Here is a 13,815-nt window from a genome sequence, read left to right as displayed (position 1 = left end):
GGGTCCCTTCCTCCTGCACTCAGTGTCTGTGTCTTCTCTGGGACAACTCCGCTTGGAATGGGGAAGTCCAATCCTGGTACTGTGTACGTTTGGGAGCTGTGGCCCTCGAAATCTGACCCTTGGGATTTCTGTGGGTTCTGACGGACACCCTATCCCCTGCCTTGGGCTTCCATTTCGCTCTCTGGGCTTCTGTGGAGCAAGGCCTGAAACCTTGCCCCCGGCTGATCAATTAACAAGGGGGCTTGCAACTGTCCTCATCCTAGAGTCCTGGTACCCCGACTGTGCACGGCCTTCGGACCGGATTCTCGCTGTCGGCACCGGCGGGCTACAACCCTGCCTCGGTCCACTTAAGGTCTCCCGCGACCGGATCTTTGTCGCCTATGGTCCTGTTTGCCGTCTGCCAGCTAGTCTGGTAGTCCAGGGGCCCCTACCCCTGACTCCACTGCACTTCCACAGTCCTCCACTGTCAACTGTCAGCTTCAACTCTCTGACTCAACTCCAATCAACTGCTGTGTTCCCACCCCTGACACTTCAGAACCCCTAGGTGGTCGCTCCCATCCATCTGGTTCCGCCCACTGGCATGTCCCTATTATCATGGGGGGGTGACTAGGCTTTACTGGCTGTGTGTTGTACTCGGGTGTCGGTTGTGTGTTGTAATGCCAAGGAGGATGGACAACTTCTGTGACTACCTGGTTTTGCCAGGGCGTCACAGATTCATATCGGATTCCCATCCAAGGTCTTCAGAATCCCTTACACTAGACAAAAAGACTGACGGCATTTCCTAACATGCAGTGTGAACAGGTGCATAACTGAACATGTCCTACTCGCCCATACATATGGAGATTTTTGTAACGTTTTACACGGCTTGATAAATACCTGCCCTGTGGAGACACCTTCATGGACATCAAGGAACCACATAATCCGGGGGCATCAGCAGTAAACTAGGATCGGGGTTCGGACACTTACCTCCCCACGGGGAGCGCACTGCCCGCCGTATGGAGAAGAAAACTGTACCTCAAAAGGGGCAGTCGGGCCCCAAACGCTCCATGCTACGGGGACCCAACCAACCGAGAGTACCGAGGACAGAGCAACCTGGGTCACTACATTGGCACTGATACTCCAAAGGACCTGAACCAGCAACTCCTGGTTCCAAGTGAGTAGAGACTGGTGTGGTCTCCGTTATTATCCCTCATCATCTCCCAGGCACAGCCCTACCTGTGCAGGGCCTATCACCATTGCTGCAATCACCACCAGCTCTGGGAGTACACATATTTAGCAGCGGCGGTTCTCTATCCTTAACCGCAACCCACAGGTGGTGTCACAAGACATTAACTCTATTCACCCCTGTAAATATCCCCCCCCCTTACAAAAAGGGGCCCAGGGCAGGAGACTGGGCAACAGCCACCAGAGTGACATTCCCATTTGTTACCGCCCGGGACCGAGTACCCCCTTCCCTGTCTATATTCTTACATTCATGGCTTGCATGCTTTAGCATTTCAGAGTGCAACTATCTTTTTTTGTCATTTTTCTGAATTCCTTGTCAGTGTCGTCTGTTGATGAAATACTCTTGTCTGTACCCATATGCTTCTTTTCTGAGCCTGTGGAACTACGCATGGAAAGTTCACATTCAGAGAGTATCGCCTTCCAAATTTGTCTTGCCCACATTTCCTGGGAATGCCTTGGCTCCCTACTGATGAACCTGTTTTGTACTGAAAATCTGGGGAGGTACTCTGTTGGGGGCAGAATTGTCACAAAGTGTGTCGGATTATTGCTCATCCATTTAGGCTTTCTAAGTTGTCACCTAGCTATTTAATTCTGCTTCCTGTCTGTCGGTCTGCTGCTGTTGACTTCGACAAGAAGAAAGAGGAATCCCAATGTGTTCCTATATCCTACACCTATCAACTCCGAGTACAACATTCTGGAGAAAAAAGTTTTTTGGGCAGGTGAAAAAAAAGAGGTGTAAGGGGGAAGTACTGTAGCACTGGCGTCCCTGCATGGTCCTGCCTATCTCCTCGAGCAGGGACACCTACTCACTCACCACCGCAGCCGAACCGCGCACTCCTGTGCTTCACCGTGGCTCTCCACATGCCCACCTCCTGCTTCTGGGGCCCTGGGACCTGCAGATCCCCTAGGAGTACACACGCATGCTCTTCGTTCTTGTAAGGCCAGCGCACTAATACCTGGAAGTGCCTCTCAGCCTATGGCTGAAAGGCACTAGGTACTTAAGGCATCCTACCACTAGGGAAGGTGCCTGAGCAAACTGTGGTTGTTTCTAGCCTTCAATAACTCCCTCTCCTTCAAAAAGTGGGCTGTTCAAAGTGCAGTGATGAATCATATAAACTAAATGGCCATCTCTCCTGCAGCCGGCAAAGGAGCATCCCAACACAATGGCTTATCTATATATATATAATTGCCTTATTCTGTCTGTCTGTCTGTCTGTCTGTCTTGCTCCAAAATTGTGTCCTTACGGTGACAACCGTCTGATTGGCCGCTGGCTCAGCCTGGCCCCGCCCCCCTCACGGATTGGCCGCTCGCCTTGGCCTGGCCCCGCCCCCCGCACGGATTGGCCGCTCGCCCCGGCCCTCCGCACGCATCGCCAGACATAACCTTGCGCTGCTGGGATCATGACGGAGCCGGTGAACGCTGGTAACCATTATACACATCGGGTAACTAAGGTCCCTTAGTTACCCAATGTGTATCATAGTTACCAGCATACACCGGCTCCGTCACGATCCCAGCAGCCCCAGACATAACCTTGCGCTGCTGGTATCGTGACGGAGCCGGTGAACGCTGGTAACCATTATACACATCGGGTAACTAAGGTCCCTTAGTTACCCGATGTGTATCATAGTTACCAGCATACACCGGCTCCGTCACGATCCCAGCAGCGCCAGACATAACCTTGCGATGCTCTGATCGTGACGGAGCCGGTGAACGCTGGTAACCATTATACACATCGGGTAACTAAGGTCCCTTAGTTACAAGATGTGTATCATAGTTACCAGTGTACACCGGCTCCGTCACGATCCCAGCAGCGCCACACATACCCTTGCGATGCTGGGATCGTGACGGAGCCGGTGAACGCTGGTAACCATGATACACATCGGGTAACTAAGGTCCCTTAGTTACCCGATGTGTATCATAGTTACCAGCGTACACCGGCTCCCGGTATACATGTGCAGGGAGCCGGCATTATACTCCTCTCCCCCCAGGACTACTCCTCCTATTATAGTCCTCCTATTATACTCCTCTCTGAGTATAATAGGAGAACTATTATAGCATGGGGGATGTAGCACGATGGGGAGTGCGCAGCATGGGGGATGGAGCACGATGGGGTGCGCAGCATGGGGGATGTAGCACGATGGGGGGTGCGCAGCATGGGGGATGTAGCACGATGGGGAGTGCGCAGCATGGGGGATGGAGCACGATGGGGAGTGTGCAGCATGGGGGATGGAGCACGATGGGGGGTGCGCAGCATGGGGGATGGAGCACGATGGGGAGTGCTGCGCCCCATCGTGCTACATCCCCCATGCTGCGCACCCCCCATCGTGCTCCATCCCCCATGCATGGGGGGTGCGCAGCATGGGGGATGGAGCACGATGGGGGGTGAGCAGCATAGGGGATGGAGCACGATGGGGGGTGAGCAGCATGGGGGATGGAGCACGATGGGGAGTGCGCAGCATGGGGGATGGAGCACGATGGGGAGTGCGCAGCATGGGGATGGAGCACGATTGGGGTGCGCAGCATGGGGGATGGAGCACAATGGGGGGATGCGCAGCATGGGGATGGAGCACGATTGGGGTGCGCAGCATGGGGGATGGAGCACGATGGGGGGGTGCACAGCATGGGGGATGGAGCACGATGGGGATGCGCAGCATGGGGGATGGAGCACGATGGGGGGGATGCGCAGCATGGGGGATGGAGCACGATGGGGATGTGCAGCATGGAGGATGGAGCACGATGGGGAGTGTGCAGCATGGGGGATGGAGCACGATGGGGGGTGCGTAGCATGGGGGATGGAGCACGATGGGGGGTGCACAGCATGGGGGATGGAGCACGATGGGGGGTGCGCAGCATGGGGGATGGAGCTTGATGGGGGGTGCACACCTCCCCCCAAAACACACACACACCACCACACACGCACTGCACAACACACCACACACACACTGGGAACCACAAACACTGCCCTATACAGACACCCAACACACAAACAGCGCGGCACACACAAATATACGCACATGCCGCACAACACACACATTGCACAAAACATACCTCCCACCAAAACACACACATACACCCCACACCCACACAAACCGCGCAACACACACACAAAGCGCTCCACAAACAACGCAAGACACACAACGCAACACACAAACAACACCGCTCTCACCCCCCCACACCCAGACAACACCCAGAACATGTACAGCGCCCTACACAAACACTTGGTAACTACACACAACAACATCTATATATATAACAAAAATCATACATTAACTACACAATACGTAAATTCTAGAATACCCGATGCGTAGAATCGGGCCACCTTCTAGTCTTCTATAAACTCCTATGGGTTGATGTATAAAGTAGAGGAAGGATGACTGTTACCCCCTGATGATACTTTTTATGCAGCTGTTTATTGCATTATTATGTGATTATGATGGAGGAGAAGTGAAAGTAACATTTCAAGAACAAGAAGAAAAACACGAGAAAAATACGGGGGTTTCTCCTAGTGAGACCAAAAATGGTCACAAAATAATGCACAAACAATCAACCTCTTGAAATATAAAAGGAATTTTTATTGACAACAATTATTTATAAGAGGAGAAAGTACATTTTATTATAATTTACATAAATAGAATGAACCAGGTAAAGACGGGAAAATACCGCGACCCAGACACGCCAGGTGACGCACAGATGGGAAAACAGGAGTACGTGCACTGATTGAAAAGAATATATAAGGCTGGATATAGTCAAAAGACAGTTCAGGGCTAAATATCTGCCAAAAGCTCATTAGAGAAAATCTAAATAGATATTGTCAAAAATGACAAACATAAAGGGGTGTCTGCAGATAATGATATATATATAATAATCTAGATCAGTAAATATATGCAGAACAAACCCCAGATAATCAATATCATCCAAAGAGCTAATGAGAGACAAACAGCCAAAGTCAATCAAAGATATTAGCATATGCAAGATATAATGGGATTAGCCCTGCCAGACAAATACAAGAAGCCTGACTTAATGAATGAACAAGGCAAGGATTAGCAAGATACTCCTGTTTAAATAAACAGCTGAGTAAAGACATTAACACTCAGCATAGCACTGATGCCACTAAATAGCATATATCAGACCATATAAGGACGAACATGCTCATATAAATAATAAAGAGCATGAACTTCAGTAGACACCAGGCAAAGAAAGCTTACCCATCTGTTAATAACAACCCGGCGTGGCGTGCTCCGACGCGCACGTTTCGTGACCTTCCTCGGGGAGCTGCGCTTTTTGACAATATCTATTTAGATTTTCTCTAATGAGCTTTTGGCAGATATTTAGCCCTGAACTGTCTTTTGACTATATCCAGCCTTATATATTCTTTTCAATCAGTGCACGTACTCCTGTTTTCCCATCTGTGCGTCACCTGGCGTGTCTGGGTCGCGGTATTTTCCCGTCTTTACCTGGTTCATTCTATTTATGTAAATTATAATAAAATGTACTTTCTCCTCTTATAAATAATTGTTGTCAATAAAAATTCCTTTTATATTTCAAGAGGTTGATTGTTTGTGCATTATTTTGTGACCATTTTTGGTCTCACTAGGAGAAACCCCCGTATTTTTCTCGTGTTTTTCTTCATGCTTATTATGGGGTCTAGTGATATTCACCAACTATGATAGATCTAAGTGTCCCTATTCTTGTTTTATATTTCAAGAACAAGGTAGAGCTGGTTTAACGGCTAGCTAAGCCCTGCAGCTGGAGGAGTTTTAGGAAAAAAAGGGAATTTTAGAAGATACATGACACTCTTCTGGATTCCACTCCAAAGTAACAGGTATAAAGAACTTGACACTCCAAATTGATGCAAATGATGACTGAGTATATTACACTTGAAAATGCATTAAATGACCTTCATCAGATGCGGCTGGGTGGGGTAATTAGTTTACAAGAATAATGCTTGTGTTGACAGTAAGGTGCCTTCCTCCTGTAGTACATGCTATACCATATTTCAGGTTCTTTATAACTATTACCAAAAATGGAAGTTTGCTAACAATATTAAGAAGTATGAAGACGGTCACAGGAAGTGTGATAAAGTAGGCTATAGTTCCCATATGTGAAAGGAAGGCGATACTGGTGTAGTGCTAAGCAGGGGCGCGATTATTGCACTGAATTGAGCTGTGGTTCGGCATGATGCAAATGTTGCGCCCCACGGGGCAGGTGTTTTAACCTACTCCCAGCCGGGGGTGCAGATCCTCTGCGTCGTCACATGGTGTCCTGGCCCGGTTCCGTTGCCCCGAGGTGTATAGTAAGGAGGATTGGAGGATGGCAAGGAGGATGGAGGTGGTAGTTGGAGGTTTAGGAAAGTCTTTTAAGGTGATCGTGACGCCACTTGTGGTACGTGGCCAGGGATGGGGGCCGCCGCTGCAAGGTCTCTTGCTGGGGCAGATGTTGGGTGCAGCCGGGATGGTGTCGCTCCCCACAGGTGGAGCAGGATTACCCCAGAGAGGATGGCGGTGGACGGGGGTGGTGGTAGTCCCCATTGGCACTGCAACGCTGGGTATCAGCGCCGGTTAAAAGACAGGCAGAGGCAGGGGTTGCGGTTCCAAGTCTTTTTACTCACAGATTGCTCAAGCGCTGCCCTAAAGTACTGTCCTCTGTTTTGATAGACTCCTGCCAATCCCGGATCCGTTGGTGGTCACCGCCGGTGCCCGTAAAAGTCTGTTAGTGAAGTGTCAGTTGATATCTGGAACCCGGGCTGAGCCTCCTGCTCCAAGCCAAGGAGCCTACGAAGAGAGAGAAACACTAACTCCAGTTGTTAGTGCTAGGTGTTATCCCAACCTGTGCCCAGGAAGGTTCCATCTGAAGTGTGTTGGTTACGTCCACTTCTATCCCATGTGGTGCCAGCCCCCAGTGGTTGTTCTAGCGACTGGGGAAGTCCCATGCTTCATGATGGCTGGCTCCCCTGTCTGCCCTAGTCCAACCCCCTGAGAGTAAGCTCTTGTTTGTGTGTGTTTTGTGAAGGCACTGGCAGGTTAACCCCCTCCTGAGCCAGGATAGATATTACCCTTGAAAAGTGGTGTAATACACTGTGGCGCCTGAAGCCTAGGGGTGCCACACAAGCAAAAGAGCAGAGTCTGGCTGATTGAGTGTGACACTTTTGAGGCAACAGAGAGGAAATACTAGTTCTTTACAAAAGGAGACCAGCTGCGTAGAGTCTTGCAGGCAATGCTGTTTGTAGATGAGTTCTTGGCTTGGTACTTATCCTTGGTCATGTTGAAAGGCTATTTTGAGATTGACCTGTGGGTTATATATTTCTCTTAGTGGAACCAGAAGACCATTACCTACTTCTGAAGAGAGAGAAGATCTCTCTGAACATAAGAGGTTACACTCCATAGAACAGAAAGAGCGAGTACTCTGGTAGCCATAAGAGCTTAAACGCTACAGGAGAGAGAAAGAGAAGACCACACTGATCATAAGAACTTACACACTACAGGAAAGAGAGAGTGCTCTGTTGGCCATAAGAAGTTACAATCTACATTAGAGAGAGAGAGGACCCCGCTGAGCATAAAAGGTTACACTTTGCAGAAGAGAGAGAGGACCCCACTGACCATAAGAGGTTACACACTATAGAAGAACGAGTGAAAGGACCCTGCAGACCATAAGAGCTTACACACTATGGAAGAGAGAAAATAGATTAAACTCTATAAGAGGTTAAACTCTATAAGATAAAGAGAGTAAGCACCCTGCTGACCATAAGAACTTACACACTACAGGAGAGAGAGGGAGTACCTCGCTGATTATAAGAGCTTACACACTATTGGCGAGAATGAGAACCCCGATGACCAGAATTACTTAGACACAGGGGTGGGATTCAGCCGGTTCTGTCTGGTTCGGGCGAACCGGTTGTTAAAATAGCAGCCGTTTCCCTGAACCAGCAAGAAACGGCTCTGGCAAACCGGTTCCCTGTATTCATTTGTGTTAGTGTCTTTAAGACACTAGCACAAATGAATCCCCGTACCCCTGCGCCGCACTTCCGGGTTCACTGGAGCCGTCTGCTCCCTGACCTGGCGAGCAGTGACGCGCTGATGCTGCAGAGGGGTCACGGCAGTGTGGGGAGGTAGCTCCTCCTGCTTCCATCTGTCACCGTCAGTGTGTATGCAGAGTGCCACGGAGGAAGACGGAAGACAGAGGAGAGGCCGCCGGTGCTTGGAGCAGGTAAGCGCTCATAGAGCCAAAGATGCAGGCAGAGGGGCCGCATAAAGATGGGAACTATATGAGGAGAGGAGGCCACATAAGATGGGAGCTATATGGGGAGAAGAGGTCACATAAGATGGGAGCTATATGGGGAGAGGAGGCTGCATAGATGGGAGCTATATGGGGAGAGGAGGCCATATAAGATGGGAGCTATATGGGGAGAGGAGGCCACATAAGATGGGAGCTATATGGGAGAGGAATCTGCATAGATGGGAACTATATGGGGAGAGGAAGCCATATAAGATGGGAGCTTTATGGGGAGAGGAGGCTGCATAAGATGAGAGCTATATGGGCAGAGGAGGCTGCATAAGAAGGGAGCTGTATGGGGAGAAGAGGCCGCATAAGATGGGAGCTATATGGGGAGAAGAGGCTGCATAGATGGGAACTATAAGGGGAGAGAAGCCGCATAAGATGGGAGCTATATGGGAAAAGGAGCCACATAAGATGGGAACTATATGGGAAAAGGAGCCATATGGGACAGGATCTGCAGGGGAAAAGGAGCACATGGGATAAGATCTGTTGGGAAAAGAAGCCATAATGGGATCTGCAGGGGAAATAGGCCATAATGGGATGGTATCTGCAGGGGAAAGAGGCCAAAATGGGATGGGATTTAAAAATGTGGGTATTGTGAATTAAGTATATTGTTCTTGGTAGTGCATTCCTGGAAATTTGAGCAGCTCATGAGAAGTCTTGGAGATGGGAGTGGGAGGTTCGGATTATAGAGGGAGTCAGTCTTAGGTCATTAGTGGAATTGGGGACACGGGTAGGGTGATAGAGATGAGGGAGGAGATGTACGGTGGTGCAGAACAGTTGAGAGCTTTGTGGGGGAGAATGATACGTTTACATTGGACTCTGTAGCAGATGGGCAACCAGTGCAATGAGTGGCACAGAGTAATAGCATCAGTGTAGCACTTGGAGAGGAATATGATCCTGACTGCTGAATTCAGGATGAAATGTAGAGGGAGGAGTTTAGTAAGAGGGCAACCAATTAGTACAGAGTTGCAACTGTCCAGACGAGAATAAATACAATAGAGTTTTTGCAGAGCCAACTGTAAGAAAAGGTCCAATTCTAGAGAGGTTTTTGAGGTGTAGGTGACATGAGCAAAAGAGTGATCATCTGTAGGGAGTCAAGGAGAGATCTGAGTCAATAATTACCCCAAAACAGCAGGCGTCCTGCTGGGGAGTAATGGTAGAGCCACACACGCAAATGACAATATTAGGCTTATGAAGGTTAGTAGAGGGACAAAACATGATTTTAGATTTTGACAGATTCAGTTTTAGATAGAGGGAGGACATAATGTTAGAGACAGCAGATAATCACTTGTACTGTATTTTGTACTAATGTCGGAGTTATGCCAGGAGCAGAATTGAATAATTGGGTGTCATCAACATACAGATGGTACTGAAAACTAAATCTTTTGATGGTTTTTCCAATGGGAGTAGTGTATAATGAGAAGAGGAGGGGGCATAGGACTGAACCCTGAGGAACCCTGACAGTAAAGGGAAGAGGAGAGGAAGAGGAGCCGGCAAAAGATACAGTGAAGGAGCGGAGAGAGAGGTAGGAGGAGAATCATGAGATAGTAGTGTCATTGAACCAGATAAAGAGGAGCACAGCGAGAAGCAACTGGTGATCCACAGTGTTAAATGCAGCAGAGAGATCCAGGAGTATCAACAGGGAGTAGTGACCATTAGATTTAGCTGTTAGCAGATCATTAGAGACTTTAGTAAGAGCAGTTTCAGTAGCGTGTAAGGAGTGGAAACCGGATTGTAAAGGGTCAAGAAGTGAGTTATCTGAGACATAGTGGATTAAATGGGACTTAACCAAGTGTTCCAGAAGTTTAGAGATGAAGGGGAGATCAGAGACAGGTCTGTATTTGGCAGTCCAGCTTTGGTCGAGGGACAGGGTTTTTTTGTAATGGATGTATGCTGGTGTGTTTGAAGGAGGAGGGATTATTGAATGTTCTCAGTGAGAGGAACAAAATTATAATCTTGTGATACCTTTTAATGGCTAACTAAAATAATATAAAGTGATGTTACAAAGCAAGCTTTCGAGACTTCTCAGGTCCCTGGTCAGGTCTCAGGTCCCCGAAAGCTTGCTTTGTAACATCCCTTTATTTTATTTTAGTTAGCCATTAAAAGGTATCACAAGATTATAATTTTGTTCCTCTCACTGAGAACATTCAAAATTTTTCAACTGACTAATACGGTACCAAAACCTTTTCACTTGTAAAGGAGGAAGGAAAGACACCAGAGGAGAGAGAGATTGAATATTTTAGTTAGGTGAGTGGTGACAGTCAGGAAAAGTGACTGAAGGAGATGTGAGGGAATAGGGTCACTGGTGCAAGAAGTAGGGCGAGAAGATGTAAGGAGCCTGGTAACTTCTTCTGTGACTGGTTCAAAGACAGAAAATGAGCTAGATGAAGAGCAGGAGGGGAGAGATTTAGGAGATTAGGAGATAATTTCCTGTCGGATATGGTCAATTTTTTCTGTAAAATAAATTGGTCAGATCGTCCTCGCTGAGGTTGGTGGTTGGAACTTGCCCTCTAGGAACGAGCGGGAATGAAAAGTGTCAAAGAGTCATTTAAAATTGTTAATTAGTGAGGTGATGAGGAAGTTGAAGTAGGCTTGTTTGGAGAGGTGCAGGGCAGAGTTATATGTTCTAAGTATAAACTTATAATTCGGCCAGATTAGATTTCCTCCACAGATATTTAGCACACCTGGAGCATCGCTAGAGAAAATGTGTTTGTAGCGTGTGCCAGGATTGCCGCCGTCTGTGCCGAGCTGCTCTGTATGTAGGAGATGCAGCTTCATCAAGGGCATTTTGCAGTGTTTTATTATAATGTTTCAGAGAAGAGTCAGGACATAGGAGGAGATTGGGATCAATGATGACTGCAAATTCTTCATATCTTTCTGGATACTGATAGCACATATATTCTTATAAGTGTGGTAAGTGGGGTTGTCCTGAGGGGGTTCACTGTTCTTAACAGAGAATGAAAGAAGGTAGTGGTCAGAGAGTGGGAGAGGGGAGTTAGTAAAATCATGCACTGATTATAGGAGCTTACACTCTACAGTAGAGAAAGAGAACCCAACTGACCAGAAGAGCTTAGACATTATAGCAGAGAAAGAGAGAAAACCATGTTGACCATAAGAACATACACACTTCAGAAGACAGAAACTTATCCAGTGATTCTAGAAATGGAAAATAACTTTGCCGTACAAGCTCTGCTCTACTGGGAAACGCTGATTTCTGATGGCCCAGGTACAGACCAACACTGTACAAGGTATAAATAATCCGCTAGATGTCATAGATGCAGGGCATTGTGGGGAAGCCTGCAAGTCAATGTAAAATTATGTTACCCAGACTCAATGATGCTTCAGCAGTGCGGGAAATGATGCTGGGGGGGTAGTGAGCCATGGATCAAATCTCAACGTGTTAAAATTCACGTGAAACCACGTATTTCAGGAATTTGACTCAAACTTGTTCCTCCTTGGATGGATCCACACATCTCAACAAGTATGTACAAGTAAGCGTTAAAGGTCACCTTTCAAAAACAGTGCAATATCCTCTAGTTGTGGTACATTGTCATCTCTGTAGCCGCAGTATTTTGTTAACAAGGGCAGGTTCTTCAGGTATTCCCTGCAGGCATGTGTTGGGTAGAGCTTTGTGAGTTCTCTGAACACCGTGCCCCATGTCTTTATTTCTTCTGCTGTATACTCCACCCTTGGAATAGGATGTCCACTAAATGTACATAATAAAACATAATTACTACAAACCATATTAACATTTTACCATAGAAGCACCTCTAGAAACATGCAAGTTAAACCATTCTGAAAAACCTATATACCGTATGTTCTTTTCAGCTCGGTTTAATTATCTTTATTACAAATAATGCTGTGAATTGATTGACATGGTGCTCTGACTAATACCGTGACTTATAGAGTCAATAAAAATGAGTGTATACCTAAAACTTGGAGTTGTCAATGGCATCCAAACACTTTCTAACATTTCCTTGCAAAATTAAAGCTAGAACCAAGCTGGTTGTCACAAGCAATACAGTTGCACCGCTATTTGACAAAAAAAAGGGATGTTGTTGTGCAAAATTACAATGTCACCTTCCCAGTTAAAAATTCTGTGCCAAAATTGTGTTAGACATATCTTCTCAACCAGTTAGTTTTTGCTCTTTGAATACATTGATGCGCATAAGATTAATGAGCACTAGATTAAAAAGGACACGTTTATCTTTCATTTTTCTTAAGCGCTATCCTATTCTTCCTTGTGTAATGCTATTAATCCAAACGTCAGTAGCTGTTGGTGCGTAAAGTGGTGTAGCACATCCAGTGGGCCATGACTGATACAAGAACAAGCCAAACATCCTATTATATTACTCCCAAGCCTTAGTTATTGTTCTACTACTAAACCCAAATTTACCTTTTTTTTACAGATATAATTCTTATAGGCTAACTTCCCTTTTGCATAGATTTTTTTTACTTTTCATTTATTTCCTATTTTTAAGCAACTGTCCAAATAGTCTTCAAAACAAATGTTCTAACATTTTGTCGCTGCAAAGTTCTTTATCTGTCTTTATGCAAATTCATGGGATCTCCTGTTCCTAGTTCTGATAGCTCTCAGGTCACTCATTCTGTTCTCTCAGTGTTAAGAGATAACAGCAAGGAGTGAAGTAGGTTGTACTCATATCTTCACAAGAAGGATAGTGAACAAACAAAGCATGTACAGCCTCAGGGAGGGCAGAGGAACCAGGCTATAAATAAGGAGGAAAGCACATGAAGATATGCTGATATATGTGCTAATAATGACAGCACTATCCTGAATATACAGGGACCTCCCAACCCCAATGTACTACTGGGAGAGGCACTGTCAAAATCTAAGATAAAAGGGCGCTTTACACGCTGCGATATTGTTATTGAATTATCTTCGGGGTCACGGTGTTTGTGACGCACATCCGGCGTCATTAACGATATCGCAGTGTGTGACAAGTACGAGCAACCTTAAACGATCGCAAAAGCGGTCAAAATAGTTTGCCGCGGAGAGGTCGTCCTGAAACAAAAAATCGTTCTCTGCTTATTAGCGATGTTGTTCCTCGTTCCTGCGGCACCACACATCGCTATGTGTGACACCGCAGGAGCAACGAACATCTCCTTACCTGCCTCCACCGGTAATGCGGAAGGAAGGAGGTGGGCGGGATATTCCACCCGCTCATCTCCGCCCCTCCGCTTCTATTGGACGCCTGCCGTGTGACATCACTGTGACGCTGCACCATCCGCCCCCTTAGAAAGGAGGTGGTTCGCCGGCCAGAACGACGTCACAGGGCAGGTAAGTCCGTGTGATGG

At 47.1% G+C, this 13,815-nt stretch overlaps 1 protein-coding gene across 1 annotated transcript in view; it reads right to left on the bottom strand.

Moving 5' to 3' along the window:
• Positions 1-13,815, bottom strand: part of TPH2 (tryptophan hydroxylase 2) — a 737,869-nt gene that overhangs the window by 582,863 nt on the left and 141,191 nt on the right. The window contains exon 6 of the mRNA XM_075344895.1: positions 12,009-12,205. Coding sequence (XP_075201010.1) covers positions 12,009-12,205 — 197 coding nt within the window. The remainder of the gene's footprint in view (positions 1-12,008; positions 12,206-13,815) is intronic.

Source organism: Anomaloglossus baeobatrachus, chromosome 4 (assembly GCF_048569485.1).
Source record: "Anomaloglossus baeobatrachus isolate aAnoBae1 chromosome 4, aAnoBae1.hap1, whole genome shotgun sequence".
In the NCBI taxonomy this organism is placed as follows: domain Eukaryota; kingdom Metazoa; phylum Chordata; class Amphibia; order Anura; family Aromobatidae; genus Anomaloglossus; species Anomaloglossus baeobatrachus.
This window is presented reverse-complemented; position numbering and strand designations above follow the sequence as displayed.